Below are 21967 nucleotides of genomic sequence, written 5' to 3'. Positions count from 1 at the left end.
CCAAAATCCTCATCAATGTCATTCAGCAGGAAGCTAATAAAGTCATCATTATCTTGTCTGTCAGCTGCCCCTCTTGCCCCGTCTCCAACCCCAGCAGTCACGGTGATGGTTCTAAAACATAAACCGATCACGTCACTCTCCCGCTAGACTCCTGCTGTGCCTTTCCCCGGGAGCACAGTCCTCGCCCTCTGCTGCCTGTTTCTGACATGCTGACCTTCTCTTTTGGGCCATCTGGATCTTTGCACTCTCACTTCTGTGCCTGGATGCCCTTTCCTCCTTCCTCCCGGCTGGTTCCTTTTCATCCTTCATGTCTCAGCTTAAATGTCACCTCCTCAGAGGTGTGAGATGAAATGACCATATGGGGAAAGCACGCCCTTGCTCTTTATCACAGCTCATGTCAGTCACCAGCCATGGGCAGGACTGTCTCTCTGGAGGAGTGTAAATCCCACAAGGGCAGAGACTATCCCATCTGCCTGCTCTCCCTTGGACCCTTGTACTTGGCACAGCATCTCAATAAACATCTATTGAATTAATGTCTGCTTTCTAGAGACCAGGTATCTGAATACCATCACCTTGTTTATACTGACTTGTTGAAATTATAAAAATAATAGATCCTAATTTTATATATATTTAAACTTTGCAGAAACTCTGCAGAAAGGAATAAATGAAAAATAACATCTTTTCCCCCCTCAGTTCCTTCCAACTGCAAAAGCAACCAATGAGGGACTTTCCTGGCAGTCCAGTGGTTGAGAATCAGCGTTCCATTGCACAGGATGCGGGTTCAACCCCTAGTCCAGGAACTAAGATCCCACATGCTGCAGGGCAACCAAGCCCACATGTGGCAACTACTAAACCCTTGAGCTCTAGAGCCCATGTGCCGTGACAAAGACCTGGTGCAGCCAAAGAAAAGTAACCACTGATAGCTTATTTTGTCACCTTCCATAATTTCAGAACCCTTTAGAAAGGCACACTAACAAGATCACGCTGTAACTATTAATTCTATTCTGCAACTTGCATTTCTTTAAAATTGTGGTAAAATCCACGTACCATAAAATTTACCACCTTAACTATTTCTAAGTGGACAGTTCTGTCGGGTTAAGTACAATTCAGGCTGATGTGCAGCCGGTCTCCAGAGCTGAAACTCTATCTCCCCATTTACCCCTCCCCCAGTCCCTGAAATCACCATTCTACTCTCTGTTTTTACGAGTTTGAACAACTGGCTTTTTGAACTTAACTATGAGAAGGAAATGGCACCCCACTCCAGTATTCTTGCCTGGGAAATCCCATGGACAGAGGAGCCTGGCGAGCTACAGTCCATGGGGTTGTGGAGAGTTGGACATGACTTAGAAACCACACAATAACTACAGCACGTCTTCCCGCGGGGGCCCATGGAATCTGGCTTGCTGTTCCTACACCCACGTAGCACTCTCAAGCCACCGCTGATGTTTAACCAGTGATACAAAGGTGGCTCCCGGTTTGGAGTGACTACCGACAATGCTGCAATGCCGGGATTAAACCCCCCGAGCTATGAAGTCAAAGGGTATGTACTTCCTGTCTGCCAAACTGCTGCCCAAGGAAGCTGACCAGTTGGCTACAGAGGAAGAGGGGGCTCTTCCCAATGTGTTAGGGGAACACTGACTGAAACTGCCCACCCTGGCCAGACACCACAGTAACCATTTGCATGAGTTATTTTATAACAGGAGGTCCTGGTAAGAAACACAGAACTAGGCACCACCAACTGGAAGAATTTGGGAAAGGTCAAATGGAGACACTACGTGTCCCACCAAGTTCCCAGAATCCTCCTCGATGGACTCCATCTTGACTGAGTGGTGTGTGGGCCAGCACCAGGAAGGACATCGAGTTAGAATGACTGACCAGATACAGCCTGGAAACTAATCCCATTACCATAAACCCCAAGACTGTGAGCCACACATGGCAGAGCAGACCTCCTGGGTTCCCTTACCCTCCTGCTCTCTGCCCCAGTTCCACTTCCCAGTAAAGTCTCTTGGTTGGTCAGCATGTGTCTCCTCAGACCATTCATCTCACTCAGACCAAGTGTTAGACAACAGCCCACTCTTGGGGCCTGGAAGGTGACCCCCTTCCTGCAGCAGAGGCGAACTAAGTAAATACTGTCCCATCCCAGAGCCAGGTCTTGAAGCGAGGGGAGGAGCCCAAGGCGGTGAGTTGGTGGCAGGACGGGGAATGGAGCTGCAAGATGTATATACAGGAGGAAGTCAAATTCAAAAACTGTATAATGAGTGGACTTGGGAAGCAGCTCGTTGCTGTGGCAACCCCATTCCCCTGCTGCCAGGAGTTAGGAGGGGGGGTTTCTTTCCTCTGAACCTGGCGGGAGCTCCTCTCCCTCAATATCACTTAAGAAAGACAGAGCTGGGTGTCCTTTTATTGAGATCAGTGCGCAGTTTCTGACAGTGACTCCCCATCACTGACCCGCTGTGATTCTCAGAGGTCCTCTACAGGCAAGGCACTCGGGCCCCATTCCCGCAGCAGACAGACGCCCTGGGTATGTCACCCAAGACCCTGATGTAATGGAGCCCACAGAGATGCCAGGTGGGCTGAGCCCCCAAGCAGACTGTTCTTTTCCCTTCACAAGAAAAGGTTTTCTAAATTTTTGCTTCTTTAAGATTGCCAAAGGTCAAGGTCAGGGGAAGCTTGCTTGAGCTGGCCCCTTAAACCAATTTCCGGTTCTGAGTCACTTTGCTCTGCTTCCTGCAGGGTATTTAACCCTGAACGTGCTGACTGGGTTAGAGCTGGGAGAGGGGGTGGCAGAAGGATGGAAAGCAGAATGAAGTTAAACTGCTTTTTCCTGTTCTGCATCAATGCCAGACACACGGTGTACACGCCCTCCTCTGAACCTTTTAACTGCTCAGTAAGGTGGGAATTATTGTCCCCATAAGGCTCCACAGTTTAAACACTTTGCCCAAGATCTCCATGCAGGAGTATGAACGGGCTTCTGTCTGGGTCTCAGGCTCACATTCTCACCCTCAATCCCAGGAGACAATTTAGAGAAGCAAACCAGGCAACAGAGGGCTGGCTCCTCTAGGACGAGATGGCAGCCAACTTTAAATCTCCCCCTAAGCAAAGGGATCAGGGCTTCCCTGGTGGCTCAGATGGTAAAGAATACACCTGCCGATGCAGGAGAAGCAGGTTCGACTCCTGGGTCAGGAGGATCCACTGGAGAAGGCTATGGCAACCCACTCCAGTATTCTTGCCTGGGAAAATCTCATGGACAGAGGAGGCTGGCATGCTACAATCCTTGGAGTCGCAAAAGAGTCAGACACAACTTAGCAACTAAACAACGGCGAAGCAAAGGGGCCTATGGGAACGTGACCTACCAGCATCACCTGTCCCTTCTTCCTTTAATCAGGCAGCGGGCTATGGGGGCATGCGGGATGTGGAGGTTCTGATCCAAACCAGCTGTGGCTCCTGACCTGGTGTGAACCCCAGCCTCAGAACACAAACATGGGGAAATGGTGCCTCTGGATTTTGTTTGTGTTTTGTACAAACACCTAGCTCTTTGGGAAGGATTAAGTGAACCGAGGGACAGGCTCTCAGACTGTCACTTTTAAAATCCAACAGCCCAGGTCTCTCTCTCACCCGTTGCTTCTCTTTGGCCTCCGGGGTATGTGACAGTACTGATTTGTACTCTTGAATTTGATTTTCCTACATCCTACCCCCGAGGCAGCCATCCCCGGAGAGTCCCTGGGGAATCATGCTCCACTCATACTAACGTTTCATCTCCCCCAAGAACCCTCTGCCGCAAGCCCTGCCCCCACCCCCTCCAGCAGCCGCAGAATCGTTGCTCCCAGCCTCTGGAGCCCTGCCAGGGTGACCGTGGCCTGGGAAGAAGGAGCACAGATTAATATTTAAGAAAAAAATGCCCCGACAAACGTAGCTTCTCAGTTGCCTGTGACTGAGTTGATGAGCCCCTGCTCCCCTGCGGGGAAGTAGGAAGGAGCCCTAATTTGCCGATTCATGGTGCCACAGCGTCTTCCAGCTTGTCTCCAGTGGATGACTCAGTTCTCTTAGGGTGCATGCTCAGTCCTTTTAAGTTTCTCCTCTTTTTCTGCTACCACTGTCTGTGATGGTGGTGGCTGGGTCTATAGAGTAGTCACCCGAGGGCCTTCTGGAGTGCCCTGACACCCACTGCTGGAACCTTGCCCCATGCATGACGGCCCCCACAAGAGTAATAGCTCTCTTTTCCATACACGTATAAATTTTAAGAATTGGCCACATCATCCGGTGTGCGGGATCCCAGTTGCCCAACCAGAGATCGAACCCCAATCCCCTGCATTGGAAGCGCTGGGTCTTCACCACTGGACCAGCAGGGAGATCCCAGGAGGGATCCTGCCCTGAGACCTTAAGGCCCCCAGGCCCTCCAGCCCCTCCACATCTCCCTGCCAGACCTGAGTTATTTCAGGACGCCTGCAGCCGTGGGGAGTGGGTCATTCATCTGGCCATTTCCCCTCCTCCATGTGGCTCTTCTCCCCTCTGACCTGCTGCACCCAGGTCTCACCCAATATGGACCTTCTCCCAGGGATTCAAATAGAAAAAGAGTCAAGAAACAAGCACTTTCAGCTGTCCCCTCAAGCCCTGGGTTTGGCCAGAAGGAGGACCTAGACCACGTGCTGGATCTCCTACGTCCCTGGCCCCTGCCTTTCTGCATGGTTGTCCCGGGGCCATGCCTACCGCATCATACCTTGACTTGCTTCTCTCTAGGCTCAGGACACAACTCTGGGTGACCTAGGCCACCCACCATGCCTGTCTGAGTATCTTAATGCCCGCTTCCATTATTTAGAACATCCTTTTCTTTCTTGGCAAAGACTGGCTTTCAAGGTTATTCCCTTGTTTTACACTCAGGAATATATTTTTGGATGTTCAAAGCTGAGCACTTCCTCTTCCTCTATGCATTCTTAAGCCTCTTCAGGCAGAAAAGGAGGGAGATTACCCAAGAAAGCACCTGGATGTCTTTCAACTGGCATCACCCCAGTTCATCTGCTTATACAGGTAAGTTTCTCCCGCCTGAAGTTTATGTGTGTTTCTCCCGCCTGAAGTTCTGAGTTCTGTCCTTTCAACCCTGTTGATTTTGGACCAACTTTTTCATTAGTGGTTTTGTTTTTTGCCAAGACGTTTTCTTTAAATGACATTGCTTTTGCTTCTGCCATAGCTGTCCTCCCCGCCATGGTCAAACTATCCTGGGAGAGTTGTTCTTAACGCTTCAGAACCCACCAAGGTCAACTTCTAAATCCAAGCCCTGCATTCATTTCCTAGGGCTGCTGGGACAAGGTACCAAACTGGATAGCTGAAAACAACAAAAAAGAGAGAGAAATTTATTCTCTTACAGTTCTGAAGGCCCCAAAACTCAAAATCAAGTTGTTGGACAGGATACGTTCCTTCCAGGACCTTCCACGGGAGAAGACATCCCACGCCTCTCTCCCGCTCTTTCTGTCTCTTGGCTCATGACACATCACTCTAGTCTCTGCCTCAGGCTTCACGTGCTTGCCCTCCGTGCATCTCTGTGTCTAAAATCTCCTTCTTTTTTAATAAAAACCCAAGGTCATGGCGAAGGAAATGGCAACCTGCTTGAGTATTCTCACCTGGGAAATCCCATGGACAGAGGAGCCTGGCGGGCTATATAGTCCAGGGAATCACAAAAGAGTCAGACACGACTGGGTGACTAAAACAACAATTTAATAGGGATTGCACTGAATCTGTAGAACAAATGATATTTTTATAAAACATCATTTAGGACTTCCCTGGTGGTCCAGTGGATAAGAATCCCCCTGCCAATGCAGGGAACATGGGTTCAGTCTCTGGTGTGGGAAGATTCCACATGCCTCGGGGCCACTATGTGCCATAATTACTGAGCCCTCATTCTCGAGCCCAAGAGCCCAGCTACTAAAGCCTGCCCACCCCTGTGCTAAAGCCTTTGCTCCAGAATAAGAGAAGCTACCCCAGTGAGCAGGCCATGCCCTGCAACTAGCGAGTATTCCCCACTCATGGCAACAAGCAGTAGTGAAGACCCAGTACAGCATAAAGACCAAAACAAAAACCCAAGGACATCGCTCACAGGGTTTAGGACCCACCCTGAGTTCAGGATCATCTCATCCTGAGATCCTTAAGTTAATTATATCTGCAAAGACCCAGAAAAGGTTAAAGTCTCAGGTGTTGAGGCTTAAGACTTGGACATACCTTTTTGGAAGACAACATTCAACCCATGACACATCCTTTTCAGCCCTCAACTTGACCTCTCTGCAGCATCTGGTGCTTTGTCTTGGAAACAGTCCTTTCCATTGACTTCCAGGATGTCGAGCTCTCCAGGTTGTCCTCCTCTTGCTCCAGCTGATCCCCGGGTTCCTCTACTGGTTTCTCTTCTTCTGCCCAGCCCTGCAAGGTGAAGATCCCTAAGATTCTGTCCTGTCCTTAGCAGGCCTGCCTGTTTTCACTCTGACTGTGGGCACTGTGCCTCCTCACAGCCGTCTGGGGTTTTCTGTCTGACTTGGCTGTCAGACACCCAGATTCCTGCATTACCAGGGTTCCTCTTTGGGCAGTGGGGAGGATATTATAAACCTTCCAGACTTATTTGCTGTGTTTCATGTGCATGTGCCAATGTGCACTCAGGGGGAAGGATCCAGAGTTTTCATCAGATTCAAGGTTAAAGATCCTGTGCAGAATTCTCCATAGTAATCACCTGGCTTCCTGGCTGGCCTCTCAATCTTCTTTGATTCTCCTACATGTCCTTTGCCCATTCTCTTTTCCGCACCACCCTCTCTAATTATTGAGACCCTTCCTGGTGGGATGTCTATTGTCTTTTTGCCCATCGCACTTCTTTCTACTTAAGGTGATATAAATTCTCTTTTTCTTTTCAGAACTACAACACACACATATACACAGAATGGGCCTGCCGGTGATATAACCCCACTCGGGTGAACATGTAATCCATTCCAATAAGGTGTTCCATGTTCCTAGATCTTATGCTTGGTTGGGTGGAAGGGGAAGGTGGGTAACTCACAGGAGATCATTCAGAAGCTTTTTCAGGTTTTGAAACAGATGTTGGAGGGAAAGATGGCAAGAACATGTCAGGTGGCAGGACTGAAGTCCTGGCTAATATCCTGTAGTTGCTGCCTGTGAGGACAATACAAGTTCACACAACTGCTGGTGGTCATCTTTGCTACTCCACTGGGGACGCCATCACTTGAGAAGGAGGCAATCGAGAGGAAAACTGAGCCAAGCAATGGAGAGAGAGAGGGCATGGGGAAGACAGAAAGGGAGAATCGGTCCTGAGGACAGAGCTTGAGCTGTTGGATCCAGTCATGACTGAAAGCTTAGCAAGCCCTGAACTTTTCCACTAACTAGGCCAGAATTTTTTGCTCAGATCAATCGAGTTGGATATTTGTCATTTAGAACTAAAAAGGCTCTTACCAATTGTCTTAGCTTGAGCTGCTAAAACAAAACACCATAGACTGGGTGGCTTAAACAACAGACAATTTATTTCTCACAGCTCTGGAGGCTGGAAGTCCAAGATCAAAGTGCTGGCTGATTTATTTCCTGGTGAGAGCTCTTCTCCTGGTTTGTAAATGGCTGCCTTCTCACTGCGTCCTCACGTGGCCTTTCCTGGGTGTGTGTGAGTGGAGAAAGAGAGTCTTATCAGGGCACTAATCCTCTCGTGAAAGCCCCACCCTCATGACCTCATCTAAGCATAATTACGAGGACTTCTTTGGTGGTCCAGTGGTTATGAATCCACCTGGCAATGCAGGGGACTCAGGTTCCGTCCCCGGTCAGGGAGCTCAGATCCCACACGCCTTGGAGAGACTAAGGCAATGTACCACAGCTACTGAGTCTGAGAGCCACAGCTAGAGGGTCAGTGCTCTGCAGTGAAAGATCCTGCATGGCCTAAGACCCAACACAGCCAAAAATAATAATCATAATCACATGGGTTAGGGTCTCCACATATGAATTTGGGGCAAAGTCCACAACCAACCTAATCTTTATAATGTTCATATCTTTCTTTTATAAAAAATTTTTTTTTATTTGGCTGTGCTGGATCTTAGTTGCAGCAGGAGGGATCAGATCCCACATGCTGAAACTAAGAGTTCAAATGCTGCAACTAAAATGTTCATATCTTTCTTATCAGGACTTCCTAATTGCAAGTAATAGAAAGCCCGACTGAAATAGCTGTTAAAATAAAGGGAACTTATTGACTCCTATAATGAAACAGTTCAAGAGCATCCTAGCTTCAGGTAAGGATGATCAAGGCCCAAACAATGTCAACTGATTCTCACACTCTATCTTTCAGCTCTGATACTTCTGAACTGGCTTCATTCTCAGTAAAGTTTTACCCTAGCTTTACCCCAAGGTGGCTGCTGGCAGCTCGTGGAGCCATGTGCTTCCCAGGTCAGGTCTAGAGGCGGGGTGTTGGGAGCTACTCTGTTCAGTAGCTCCAAACAGAGAAGAATCAACACTTTCCTTCCCAGAAGTCCTGGCTGACTTCTTACTTCCCAATTGGTTGTTCTCACCTCCCCTGAATGAACCACTGTGAACAGGGAGATGGGATAGTGACTGGTTAAAGACAGTTGGGCCCCATCTGTGGAGCCAGGGTGGGGTCTGTACTTCCTAAACCAGGAAGATTTAGGTTGGAAGCTTAGGACATTATCAGGAGGGTTAACAGAATAGTTGCTTAAACAAATAAGGATTCATTTTCTTGCACACCTAGAAACCTAGAGGTTGATGTTGGTTCAGCAAGTCACTGATGCCCTTGGGGACCCATGTTCTCTTGGTCTTCCTGACCCATCAGCCTTAGAGCATTGGTTTGCATTCTCATACTGTCACTTCATGATCTCAAGAGAGTGGCTGCAGCTCCAGCTGATGCATCTGCATTCAAGGCAGGGAGAAAGGAGGAAGAGCCCAGATGCTACCAACCTGATCTGTTTCCTTTAGTCAGGGGAGCAAAATGTTTTCTAGAATTCCCCACAGCAGACTTCTGCTTAAGTCCTGTTTTTGTTTTGATTTTTTAAAAACCTGTTTCTTAAGGAAACACACAGATAGAAGGGAAACACAATTTTGCATTTTCCATATTCAAAGGGGACTTTATTGGTCTTCTCATTAAGCTCCTTTCCATTGATTGATTAGGATTTGCTGTTAATTGATTAGGATTGATTGATTAGGATCAGTTTTAGGATTCGAATGAGAAGAGACAATTCACAGAGCTAGCATCCTTGCCTTCTGTCCTCACAGAGGTATATTCAGCTCTTTTGTGAGACATTCTGGAAGATGGAGGAATTTTATCTTAAAACTGACCAAGCCTTCACTGTGTAAGACACTTGCATCATCGAGGATTCAAGCTGTGATTTGAATTCTGTGACATTTTTATAAAGGTTAAATGTTACCACTACTTTAATTACTGTTATAAATAGCTTTATAATGTGGAAGACTCATTGCTTAACTTTAAGACTTTGGAGTTTTCATTTTTTTAAAGGACATATAAAGCTACCCTTTTATAATAAATTTTAATTAAATACGTCAGCTACAAATTGGCACTTGCCATTGGCGCTTGCCATCCACTTCTACAAGGATTAAATCATGTGCTGCTGCAGCTGCTGATTTTCAACAACCCCTGAAAGGAGTTCAAAGTGGAGAGCAGAAATGAGGCACTCTCTGTTGGGCTGATAGGGGCTCTTCAGGGAGTTAGATATGTTCAGAAGCCGATTTTATGAGCCTAAATCTTGTACCTCCTCAAATCTGGAAAAGCGCTAAAATCCTTCGTGATGATGACTGCTCCTCACGACAAGCAGAAAGCTTCTGCAAAATATATGTGCTTTTGTTGCATTGTGCAGGTATTTCCCCTTTACCAAAATCACATGTACACTAACCCTCCCCCTGCCTCTCTGGAGCAATTCCTCAGAGCTAACTGAAGTGCTGTCTTCAGGCGGCAGTCCTCATTTTGCCCCCCAGTAAAATGTGACTCGCAACTGTCACATTGTGCATATTTCAAGTCGACATAGAGCAAGATTAATCACCTAATAAGTGGCATAACTTGGAAGTTTTATAGGAGCCCAGAGAATGACTGACTCATTGCAGGCTGGAGAGGGCTGGGAAGGCTTTGTGTGGAGGTAGGGAACTGAGCTGGAGTAGAAGGTGGGTAGGGTTCAGGCAGGCACTGGGCTGTGTGCATGCCCAGCTGCTTAGTTGTGTCTGACTCTTTGCAACCTTTTGGACTGTAGCCTGCGAGGTTCCTCTGTCCATGGGATTTCCTGGGCAAGAATATTGGAGTGTGTAGCTATTGTCCTTCGCCAGGGGATCTTCCTGACTCAGGGACTGAACTCTCATCTTCTGCATTGGCAGGTAGATTCTTAACTGCTGAGCCATCAGGGAAGCCCAAGCATGGGGCAGAGAGGTCAAATCACAGGGCAGAGGCAAGGCTTGTAAGTCAATTGCAATCAATCAGAGAAGGGAAAGAACCTGGAGCAACCCATGGAGCTTCATGGGGGACAGGATAGGAAAAGTAATATAATTAACACGAACATGGTTAAACTGTATGTTCTCTGTGTCTAGCAGAAATTTAAAAATCACCTTTTAAAAATTATGTTCAGGGAATTCCCTGGCAGTCCAGTGGTTTGGACGTGGTGCTTTCACTGCCAATGTCACATGTCCCATCACTGGTAGGGGAACTAAGAGCCTACAAGCTGTGAGGTGCCGCCAACAATATACAAATAAATAAATAAGTATGCTGCAATACAGTACTTACTGCTCTCGAACAAGTGTTGCAAGTATAAATACTTTCAGGAACCAGGGGAAACAAAAGTGACTCAGACCGAGCTTTAGACAGTAGGGAGTGGTGGCAGGGATTGCAGCAAACTTGGGAGGATTTGCTTTCTCTAAAAGAGGGTGTCACTGCTCAGCCCCAGCCAGCTGTGGTCCCCAGTGACCACCATGATCTTACACCCAGTGGGCCCTTCCATGCCTCATCCACCTGACCTCATGGACAGCTTTGGTCCAGCCAACCACTGCTCCTTAAATGACTCTTCTCTTGTTTCTGTGATGCCACAGTTTCTGATTGCCTTCTGCTTCTCTGGCCATTTCTTACTTACCTCTTACGGATGTCTCTACTGGCTTGACTGTTCCTTCTCTGTTCAACCTCAGCATGGAAATGTCAAGCCTCTTTCCCTCTGACTCTGCACTCACTCTTTCCTTAGACCATCCCATCCTCTAGAGGCCAATGACTTCCAAGTTTCTATTTCTCCTTCACCCTCCACAGCCAGCTCATCCCAGGCCCTGTGGCTTCTGCTTTACAAATGTATCTCACATATGTGCCTCTTTCTCCATCTCCACTGCTGCCGCTCTAATCCAGGATGTTTCCATTGCCTGGACCACTGCTGTAGATGCCAGTCTGTTCAGGTGACTGCTGGATTAGACTGGGGAAAGACATGTTGGTGAGAGTGGCCCCCACCCCCATGATAACCTCTCTGTCCCCTTTTCCCTCTCCAGCCATGAGTTCACCTCTCCCCAGTCCTCTCCCCTCGGTTCTGTCTGCATCACCAGCACTCACGTTCCTGTCTCCACCCACTTTGCTCCAACTTCAGTTTTCAATATGGCGTTGAGAGTCTACGGGGACTTCAGCAGGTCATTCACCCACCCACTCACCCACCTGTAGCCTTGGTCACCTGCATTTCCTGGGAGAGGCCATCTCACCTATTTCCTCTCCTAGATTCCTCCTTGAAGGGGGAGGGAGTGGGGAAGACAGACCCAGGGAAGCCTTCCACAGGCAAACCAGATACAGGAAAACCTCCTTTTGCAGAACCAGTGGGTAGGGGTTGCCTTACGGCTCCCATAAGAGTTGCTTTTCTTTTGTGGGATGTACATCTCAAGTAGATTTGGAGCTTACCTGTGACCCCACTTTAGAGGGTAAGGAAAACTAACTATCCCCACCCCTTACCACCCCAACTCCCCATGCACTGGGTGGAATGGAATGCAAGAGGGAAATACTAATACTAATGATTAGAAAAAGCTCCCCAGGACCCAAAGAGGCTGCCCAGAAGTTTGCTAAACAGGTTACCTGCTGCAACTCCACAGTGAAAAATAAGGACCAAGAAGAGGCTCTGCTGATGCACCTGCTTTAAGGATGTGTCTGGATGAATCAGGAGGCACAGTTTGCTCCCACTGTCTCATCCATGTCTTTATGCAGGATGCCTGGCTCCGGGTTTCTCTCTTGAAGAAGCTGAGACACAGCATCCTTGGCTGCCGCCCAGCGGCCCCATCTGTAATCTTCCTGCTCAACGTGGCTCACGATCTTCGCAGCCGCAGCAAGAGGCGGGCTCAGGTTCAGGCTGCCCCAAGAAGCCAGCCCTGCAACTTGTGACTCAGTGGAGGAGGTGGTGGGTGGGACTCGTTACAGCCGGCAATGGTAACAACCAAGTGCTTCTGAGCAGAAGATGGGAAGCCGAGTCCGAGAACAAGCCTGGCAGCGAAATTTCCGTTTAATGAATTCACAGTAATTCCATTTGTGTGATCTTCCCTGTGGGTTTAGACAAGCAGATCCCCTGCTTCTTGCTTCCTACAATGCAGCCTGAACCAAGGTCTGGATTCCACAGCCAAGAGACCCCTCCTTCCCTATTTGGCCACCCACCCCCACCGCTTCCCCCCAACCCCCAGGCCCAAGCAATTATACAGGCGCATCCAGAGAGATGTGGGTGGAGATTTTCCTTTATTCGTTTTTTTTTTTTTTTAACTTCAGAGAGAAAGGGCTGGAGCAAAAAGCTGATGTTCAAAACTCCAGGCCTTAGAATGAACCCTGAACGTGCAGGACCCTGATGGGTGTCACTCTGGATCTGGTGACTGACGAATGCACCCCATGGAGACAATGTCCTCACAGCTGCAAAGCCCCCTTGCCCCTCCCCATTTTTCTTAATTTCAAAGCACCCACCCGCACCCTCCCAAGATAGCCTTGTCATTCCCGGGTAGTGGATCTCCTAGCAAATTGGGCTTTTACTCGTGTGGGCTCAGAGCCCCATCCCCACCCCCCAAAGAAACATGCATCACTTAGAGATAAAGGGAAATTGACACAGGATGGTTGAACCTGGAGAGCCCGCATGCTTTATCCTTCATCATCCTCCAGCTTGGGAGAAAGGCTGCCTTCCATCCTACCCGTGAGAGACAGGAAAGGGCATTGAGGCTCTGTCACCTTTCCCGTCTCCCCAGGGCCCTCTGCCGTACCGCTGCGCACACACGAGCCCTGCCTGATTTTAAACAAATTTGGCCAGAAGCCTTCTAATTCTCCTCTTGGGAAAAAGACATTTGAGAGCTAGCAGGTGTAGGGCTCAGTGAACATTTAAACCAGTCTTCCTGCTCAGTGTCTGTTCAACCTGAAGGTCCATCCAGCTCTCGGAAGGAGATTTCTAATGCTTGGAGCCCCCAAACCCGGCGCCAAGCCTCCCCAGTGGTCTGTGACCACCGCTCACCACCCCTTCTCCCCACAACCTCCCAGAGTGGTCTTGGGTTGCTCTCAGCGTCTCTCGCCACGGTCTGCTGTGGAGTCCTGACGTGGAGGTGCCCAGGGTGGCAGGGGGAAGTGTCAGGCGCCCTTGCTTTCTGTCCTCTCCTCATCAGCTGTCTGGGCATTGCTGACGGCGCGGAGCTGCCCCTGGGCCGCTGGCTTCACCGACAGGACCAGGCGTTTCCGGAACGTCTCACAGAGCACGATGTACACAAAGGGATTGAGGCAGCTGTTGGCATAGCCCAAGCTGATGGCCGCATTGTACAGGTAGACAAAGGTGAGCGTCGGGCGGCTGAGAGACAGCTGGGTCAGCTGAAGCACGTAGTAGGGCGCCCAGCACACGAAGAAGACCAGGCAGATGGCGATGGCCGTGCGGGTCACCCTCTTTGTCCGCAGCCGGATGCTGCGTTGAGAGGCGGGGGCCACGGAGGACGTCATGCGCTGCAGGATCCTCACGTAGGCGGCCGTGATGACCACGAAGGGCAGGGCAAAGGCCAGGAAAAACTGGTACAGGGTGAACCAGTAGAGGTCAGTGTCTGGGTTGGGCAGGCGGATGCCGCAGCCCACGGTGCCCCCCGGGAAGGGGATCAGCCTGGCATAGAGCCACACGGGGGTGATACTGATGAAGGACAGGGCCCACAGGAGGCAGATCACCAGGGTGGCCACAGAGGGCTTCCGGAACTTGGTAGAGGAGATGGGGTGGACGGTGGCCAGGTAGCGGTCAATGGCCATGGCGGTCAGGATGTAGGTGCTGGTGAACTGACTGTTGGCATCCATGGCCGTGATGAGGGTGCACATGGTCTCGCCAAAGTGCCAGACTCCATTGCCCATGAGCTGGTGGATCATGAAGGGCATGCCCAGGAGGAAGAGGAGGTCCACCACCGAGAGGTTGATGATGAAGATGTCGGGGACATTGCTGAACCAGTGCAGCTTGGACTTCTTCACCACCGCGAAGATCACCGTGGAGTTCCCGACAATGCCCAGGAGGCAAATGGTACCAAACACCGAAGGCATGATGATGTTGATGTAGGCGATGCTCCCTGTGCGAGGAGGCAGCCCTGGGGACAGAAGGAGCAAGGATTGACCATTTGACATGGACTCTGCTCTCCGAGGGCTGAACTCCTACTGGCATGCTCAGCCTCCAGCCATGCGCCTGCCCACCTCTCCATCCACCTGCCATTTCAGCTCAGGGCCCATCTTTCATCTGGAATCTTCCCTGCCATCCTTCCTGCCCACACGGCTGCTAAACGTAACCCCGTGCCCTCCTGCACCGGCTCCCTGCTCAATCCCACCAGAGTCTCCTGCACCACCTGTTCATTATAGGACCAGTCCCTTTGCCTCCTGCGTTTTCTCAGAAGGCGCAGTGTCAAGAACCACAGCTGTCTGCAGAGAACGGTTCTGTGGGCCTCGGGGCTCCACCAGGAAACATTATCGAAATAGCCAGCAGGACACGAACGTCTGTGCATGTGTGGGCGCAAGCATGTATTTCTTCGTTTCCTATTTGCAGCCCTGCTCATTTCATTTTAGGAGTCGCTGGTTGGAAGCCGTGCGTTGATTGCTGGGGATCTCTGTGGGTGACTGTCTCGTGGAGGCTTTTGGCCATCAGGCCCACAGCCCTCCCCTCTCCTGGGTCCCAGCTTCTGAACCTGGGCTTTCTGAGTGACTAGACTGAACTGTGTGCTGCAGCCCAGCCACCCGACAATTTTCTCCATGCAAACCTTTCCTCTGTTTTCTTCCTTCTCTTCCCCTTCAAAGCTAGAATCCCAGGGCATCTCAGCGCTGGAAATGTCAGGAAGCCTCTTTCACCAGCAAAGTTAATCCCCTGGCGTCTCTGGGAATTATTCCTTCCCACGCCTCTTTCGTGGAGGAGGCAGTAAGGATGTTTCAGACCCCACCAGATCACGTAGTTCAAGTGAAAAAACCAAGGGGATGGGTGAATGAGTGAGCTTCCAGCCATCTCCCTACATACAGCCCTCCAGTTTCTCTTGCTTTTCTAGCCTGGAATTTTTCCGGCAAAGCATTTTTGGAACTCCTCAGCAGCCCTCCCCTGCCTCCCTCGCAGCTGGCAACATCCGAGACCACTTCCTAGCATGCCTCTGCCTCGGCCCCTTCCTCCCCGTAGTCCCCTTCTCCCCTGGCCCTCCAGGAGGGCAGACTGCCCATCTCATTCCCAAGAACTGGCATAAAGTTTCGCAAGCAGTTTAGCTCAGAGGTGAAACCTTCCCGTTTCCCACCCTTGGCGGCGCAGAGGAGGGAGGCCCGCCCTCCAGCGCGTCTCACCGGCCGAGGTGAGGTTATCCGGGCTCTCCGAGGTGTTGCTGGCATTGGGGCCGGTGGGCAGCAGCGAGGCTTCCAGGTCCATCCCGCCGGCGCCGCGGGTGCTAGCTCGCTCGTCCGCCCACGCAGGCTGCCGCAGGCTCCAGTGCGGGTCCCAAGCCCGGGCTCCCGGAGCCCCGCAGTCCGGAAGGGGGGTCTTCCTCCGGCTGCCCGGCAGTCTCCGCCGCCTGCGATCCCCACCGCTCTCCCCTCCCTCCTTCCCCGGCTCCCACTGACATCACCTAGACATATTAACATTCGGAGGCAGATGCGCGTTAACCTCTTCGGTCCTGCGCCGCAGCTCTGGCTTCCGACTGCCTGCAGAGCCGAGCCGGCCGGTCAACCCCATCGGGGACCGGGCTTCTTTCCCTCCTGCATTTGGGGCCGTGTCTCCTGTGCCACCGGGGGTGCTGCTGGCTACCCGTGAGGCTCCAGTCTCTCCAGAGGCAATGGGCTGCCTTCCTGTAGAGGAGGAAGGGAGCCTGGCCCGACCCCTCACACCCGGTAGCCTGGGCCTGGGCCGCTGGGCAGGGGCTGGGGTGCCTGTGCTGGGAGCTTGGGAAGGGAAGGCTTGGACTACTGCCATGCCCGCCTCCAGGCCACCCAAGGCCCCTTCCCAGCGCCCCATGGATTCCAAGCTGTGGAGTTGCTGGCTGTTGAGCCCTTTGGCTGGTGCTCAGAGGTGACTCAGGTCACCCTGAGCTGGTGATGCCCAGGGACTTGGGACCAGAAGAGGACAAACTCCCTTCTTCCCTGGGATCAGCAGGGACAAGGCTTATAGAGGTTTTAGTTTTCTAAATGCTCTGAGGTCCTTGAGGGTTTACCTGGAACTCCTTGAGACAAATTTTAGAGCAAAGACCCCCAAGGATATCCTTGCTCAGTCACTTCAGTCATGTCCAACTCTTTGCGACCCCATGGACTGTAGCCCACCAGGCTCCTCCGTCCATGGGATTCTCCAGCAAGAATACTGGAGTGGGTTGCCATGCTCTCCTCTAGGGGATCTGCCCCACTCAGGGATCGAACCCGAGCCTCCTGCAGCTCCTGCATTGCAGGCAGACTCTCTACTGCTGAGCCACCCGGGAATCCCAAAAGAGATCCTGAGGAACAGCCTAAGAGGGTAAAACATTGAGTGAATTCTCTGCAGAGGCATCCTGCTGCCAGATTCTGATTTGGCAGGTAAGGCTGGGAGGGGCCCGAGACTCTGCATTTCAGACAGGTTCCCAGGAGATGCCAAACCAGGTACCACACTTGGAAGAGCAGTTTATGAAGGACTTTCATTTTCAAAGCTGCTGTAATGTTCAAATTCCTTTTTTTAAAAGCATGGTTTGCTTTGTGCTGGAAAATAATAACAGTTATCAAGATATTTTTAAAAGGCTCTCAAAACCACCTGCTTGAGACAGTTACTGACAAAGCAGAAGTACATAGTAGAAAGGGCAGTCTCTGGCTAGGCCACCAGGAGGAGGGCAAGGCCACCCAGCTGTCAGCTCACCTCCTCCCTGATGAAACTCTTGGCTCCAGTGCAAAACAAAGAAGAAACAACATTTAAGTAAACATTGTGTGCTTGTGCGCGCTCAGTTGGGTCCGACTCTTTTGCAACCTCGTGGACTGTAGCCCTCCAGGCTCCTCTGTCCATGGAATTCTCCAGGCAAGAATACTGGAGTGAGTTGCCATTTCCTTTTCCAGGGGATCTTCCTGACCCAGGGATGGGACCCATGTCTCCTGCATTGGCAGGTGGATTCTTTGCTACTGAGCCACTAGGGCGGAGAAGGCAATGGCACCCCACTCCAGTACTCTTGCCTGGAAAATCCCATGGATGGAGGAGCCTGGTGGGCTGCAGTCCATGGGGTCGCTAAGAGTTGGACACTGAGCAACTTCACTTTCACTTTTCACTTTCATGCATTGGAGAAGGAAATGGCAACCCACTCCAGTATTCTTGCCTGGAGAATCCCAGGGACGGGGGAGCCTGGCGGGCTGCCATCGATGGGGTCGCACAGAGTCGGACACGACTGAAGCGACTTAGCAGCAGCAGCAGAGCCACCAGGGAAGCCCAAAGGGGAGGGTACCAGGTGGAAACCGCAGAAGGGGAAATTCTGTCAGGCCTCAGTTATTGTCCTGGGACAAGCACTCATGCGTACACAGCGTTTCCGAGTGATGACACAGGCGCAGGCGTGAGGAAGTGAGGACGAGGAAGGGAAGGAGACAAAGCTCAGAGAAGGTGCTTTATCGCCATCGCTGCTGTGGACGAGGGGGGCTTGCACTTACCAGGATCCTTGAAAAGGGCACGGACTGTTTCCCAGAATCGTCTGCCTTTTCCCAGTTGCCTCGACCCCCAGTGGCTGAGTGTTGCCACTGGGGTGTTAACACTGCAGTCCTGGGTGCATGGGAGGAGCAGACTCCTGCTGCATCAGATGCGGCAGAAAGCGAAAAGATGTGCAGCTCACACTTGAGGCGAGAGGCTGTCAGTGCAAGGTGAATCTCGTGCAGGAGCCAAGAGGCTTCTGGGCGAAAAGCAAACAGATGCAAGGTGCGTGCTGGAGGCGAGACACATCGGCTCCAGACCAGTTAAGTCTGTACACATCTGTCTGCTGCAGCTGGAGCTGGAGTCAGAGGTGACCGAGGGAGATGTGACACGGGGGGACAGAAGCACCCCATAGAGAAGACTGTTGCAGGGCTTCTCTGGGGCTCTTCCCTGGGGTAGAGCATCCACCTGCCAATGCAAGAGACAAGGGTTTGACTCCTGATCCAGGAAGATCCCAGATGCCGTGGAGCAGCTAAGCCCGCGCACCGCAACTACTGAAGCCCTCACGCCCTAGAGCCTGTGATCTGCAGCAAGAGAAGCCTCTACAATGAGAAGCCTGCATAGCACAACGAAGAATGGCCCCCACTCGCCGCAACCAGAGAAAACCCTGAGCAGCAATGAAGACCCAGCACAGCTAAAAATAAATAAACAAATGAAATTGTTATTTTTTTTTAAAAGAAGACTGCTGCAGTAATCCGATTGAAATAAGATGGTATCTTAGATTGGGGAGATGGGAGTCAGGAGAAATGGCGAGTGTCTGTACATTATGTAGAGTCCCGAGGGTCTGCTGAAGTTTGAACCAGAAACATACAGGAGAAAGAAGTATCAGGGATGACTCCAAATGCCTGGCAGAGGGGAGATTGGGAAGGCTGTATGAGGAGAAGATTTGGAGGAGAAACCAAGTGTTCTGTTTGGATATGTTACATTTGAGATGTCTGTTAACATCTGCGTGAAAAGGTTGGGTAGTTTTGGATATGAGTCAGAAGTTCCAGGGAGAGGTCACGCCTGGAGCTATGAAGTTAAATTGATGACCTAAAGTAAGGGTGATTGGAAAGGAGATCCAAGGACTCAGCCCTAGAGCATTTCAGAATTGACAGGGTGGGGAAACGAGCCTGATAGCCTACTGTTTCCTCCTCTTTCACCTGCCATAGTCTTCCCACCTCCATCCATCCATCCGTCCACCCTTTCATCCAGCAGATCTGGATGAAATCTGGTCGAGCCTGTTATATCAGGTACTGTGTTAGGCTCTGCGGATGCAGTGGAGAAAAAAAAAACAAACAAAAACGAGTGACTTTTACCCAGGAGCTTCAGTGACAGAGTTGGGGGAGAGATAAGTCAGACAACAAGAGGAGGCCAGGGCAACCCACTCCAGTATTCTTGCCTGGAAATCCCATGGACAGAAGAACCTGGCGGGCTACAGTTCATAGGATCGCACAGAGTCAGACATGACTGAAGCGACTTAGCATGCACGCACAAGCCAATAAGTAAACAAGATATCCTGCTCAAGGCTTCAATCCAGACGAGTCCTGGTAACTTAATCATGAAGGGATTTAAGTGTTTATGAAAGAGCAGCTATGGAATCATGCCAGGGAAAATGTCTCTGCCTGACTGGAGAAATTTAAACCGTGACTGAGCAGCCAGGGGACCTGGAACAGAAGGCTTTAGCTTCCTGGCCTGTCATTCTGGGGGTGGGGTGGAGTGGAGGGGGGTGAATGCTGAGTCAGTCAGTCCACAATGGCAGATGACTCGTGTGGTAGGGAACGAATGGGATGATGGGAGTGACTGGGGTCCTTTAGAGAGGAGAGTCAAGGATGTTCTCTTTAAGGAAGCATTCAGGTAGAAACTTCAGCATCCATTCCATTACAAATGATCAATTTAAACCATATCTCCTTTCTGCTAGTGACTGAGAGCTGAGCATCCCTCCTGGATACCGACGTGCACCTCTTCAAGTCCTCTTGGCCACATCTAATTTTTATTCCATCCATTGCTACAATGACCCTGCTCTGCAGTCTCTGACCAGTTTCAGGTACAGGTGAGGGTAAGACCTGACTGTGCTGTGTCCCAGGCCCGCACCACGTACTATCTACCCTAAACCCCAGTCCTCTCTGTGGCTGTCACAACTTAGACTAGGGGACCCCAGGGAATGCCTATGCTGGAGTGACCTGGAAGTACAGAGAGGGTTCACTCCTTAGGGTGAACCCTTGGCCAGTGTAGTGTGGAAGACATGGAAAGATGCTTTTCCTGTTTCCCCCTTTTCCTGAGACACACTTCATGTGGTTTCTCAGGGATCCCAAGGAATGTAGCATCTGGTCACTTGTAGCAGTGGATGAGCCCATGTGTGCTTGTGTGCGTGCTGAGATGCTTCAGTTGTGTCCAGCTGTTTGCAACCCTGTGGGCTGTAACCCACCAGGCTCCTCTGTCCTGGGGATTCTCCAGGCAAGAATACTGGAGTGGGTTGCCATACCAGGGGATCTTCCCGACCCAGGGATTGAACCTGCGTTTCTTACGTCTCCCGCATTGGTAGGCGGGTTCTTAACCACTAGCGCCATCTGGGAAGCTCAGATGAACCCATACTGCTCATCACCTCCTCCTGAGAATGGAAATTTTGACCTACTTTGCTCCAACCCATCTGACTCTTGACCTGCCCCTCCTAGTGCAGTCATGAGGTAGATTCAGCCTAAGTATAGCAATGAACCCTTCCCCTCCCATCCGCGTACCCCCACTCACCATGCCTTATGCAGGGGACCCCATATCTCCCAGGGCCCCCCATGGTGACACCCACCTGCCCTGTACTTTCCAGGACTTGACCACCGTCTGCATGTGTTGAAGTCTTACTGGGGTCGTGGCATCAATTCACACTTGCTCCCTTCTCTCCTGCCTCACCCCTTCCACTCTACTCCCACCGAACAGCAGGAGTAGTCTTGTGAAGATAGACATTTCCAGGGGACTTCCCTGGTAGTCTAGTGGTTAGGACTTGGCGCTTTTGCTGCCTGGGCTCATGTTTGATCCCTAGTCAGGGAACTAAGATCCCACAAGCTGTGCAGCACAGTCAAGGGGAAAAAAAAGAAAGAAAGAAAGAAATTGCATCACCCTATACTGCTGAAAACACTTCAGTGGCTCCCAGTTGCCTTCAAAATAAAGTCACCCTCCCTAATCGAATGTAATGGACATGACACTCTTTGGTACCCAGAAGTTGATCCCCCCAAAAACCACGGCCTTGAGAAAATCTTTAGGAGTGGCAGCACCACTAAGCAGCCCTTGATGGGAGCTGCTGGTGGGAAAAAGGCTTCCTTATTTCTGCGGGGATGTGAGACCCTGGGGTGGGAGAAAGCAAGTGAGGAAAGTGAGCATGGTTATCATAATAGAATGGTTATCATAATAGATGGGACCAGTGGAGTTTTCCAGATGATTGCCCTGCAGAGGCTGATGTAACTGATCACAAATAGATGAGTGGCCCACGCACTAAGTTCCTCCTTGATTGGTGTATCTGAAAAAACCCTTCAAGTCTGGTCAGCAGGTCTCTGACTTTAGCCCACTCGGCTCTGCTGATCAGGGTGTGAGTTAAGGTGGATCAAGTAATAAATGGATGTGTTGTTTTTTTCTTCCCCCCGTATAGCCAATGTTTCTTTTATTTTGTTTTTACTAAAAAAAAAAAAGAAAAGAAAAATGTCATACTACACAATTTTGCACCTGGCTTTTTTCTCTTGAAGCTCCTTCCACATCAGCATATAACATATATCCATTAAAAAAAATTACATTCATTGTTTTAAATGGATCCTAGGGCGTAGAGCCAGACATCCTGGAATGTGAAGTCAAGTGGGTCTTAGGAAGCATCACTACAAACA

General features: G+C 50.6%; 1 protein-coding gene across 1 annotated transcript; it reads right to left on the bottom strand.

The window, feature by feature from the left end:
• Positions 1–13585: 13585 nt before the first annotated feature.
• On the bottom strand, positions 13586–16027 carry MCHR1 (melanin concentrating hormone receptor 1). Its single transcript, XM_068971913.1, has 2 exons — positions 15788–16027; positions 13586–14565 (listed from the first exon to the last, which is right to left on the bottom strand). The coding sequence occupies exons 1-2, from the start codon at positions 15867–15869 to the stop codon at positions 13586–13588; spliced, it is 1062 nt and encodes a 353-aa protein (XP_068828014.1). The 5' UTR covers positions 15870–16027.
• Between the last annotated feature and the right edge of the window lie 5940 nt (positions 16028–21967).

The sequence above is a fragment of the Capricornis sumatraensis genome, chromosome 4 (assembly GCF_032405125.1).
Source record: "Capricornis sumatraensis isolate serow.1 chromosome 4, serow.2, whole genome shotgun sequence".
In the NCBI taxonomy this organism is placed as follows: Eukaryota; Metazoa; Chordata; class Mammalia; order Artiodactyla; family Bovidae; genus Capricornis; species Capricornis sumatraensis.
This window is presented reverse-complemented; position numbering and strand designations above follow the sequence as displayed.

Bases quoted from the DNA above. Each gene is read 5' to 3' on its own strand.
- MCHR1 (XM_068971913.1), bottom strand. From the start codon at position 15,869: ATGGACCTGGAAGCCTCGCTGCTGCCCACCGGCCCCAATGCCAGCAAC. The intron at 14,566-15,787 runs GTGAGACGCGCT...TTCTGTCCCCAG, and splicing joins GGATAACCTCACCTCGGCCG to GGCTGCCTCCTCGCACAGGG.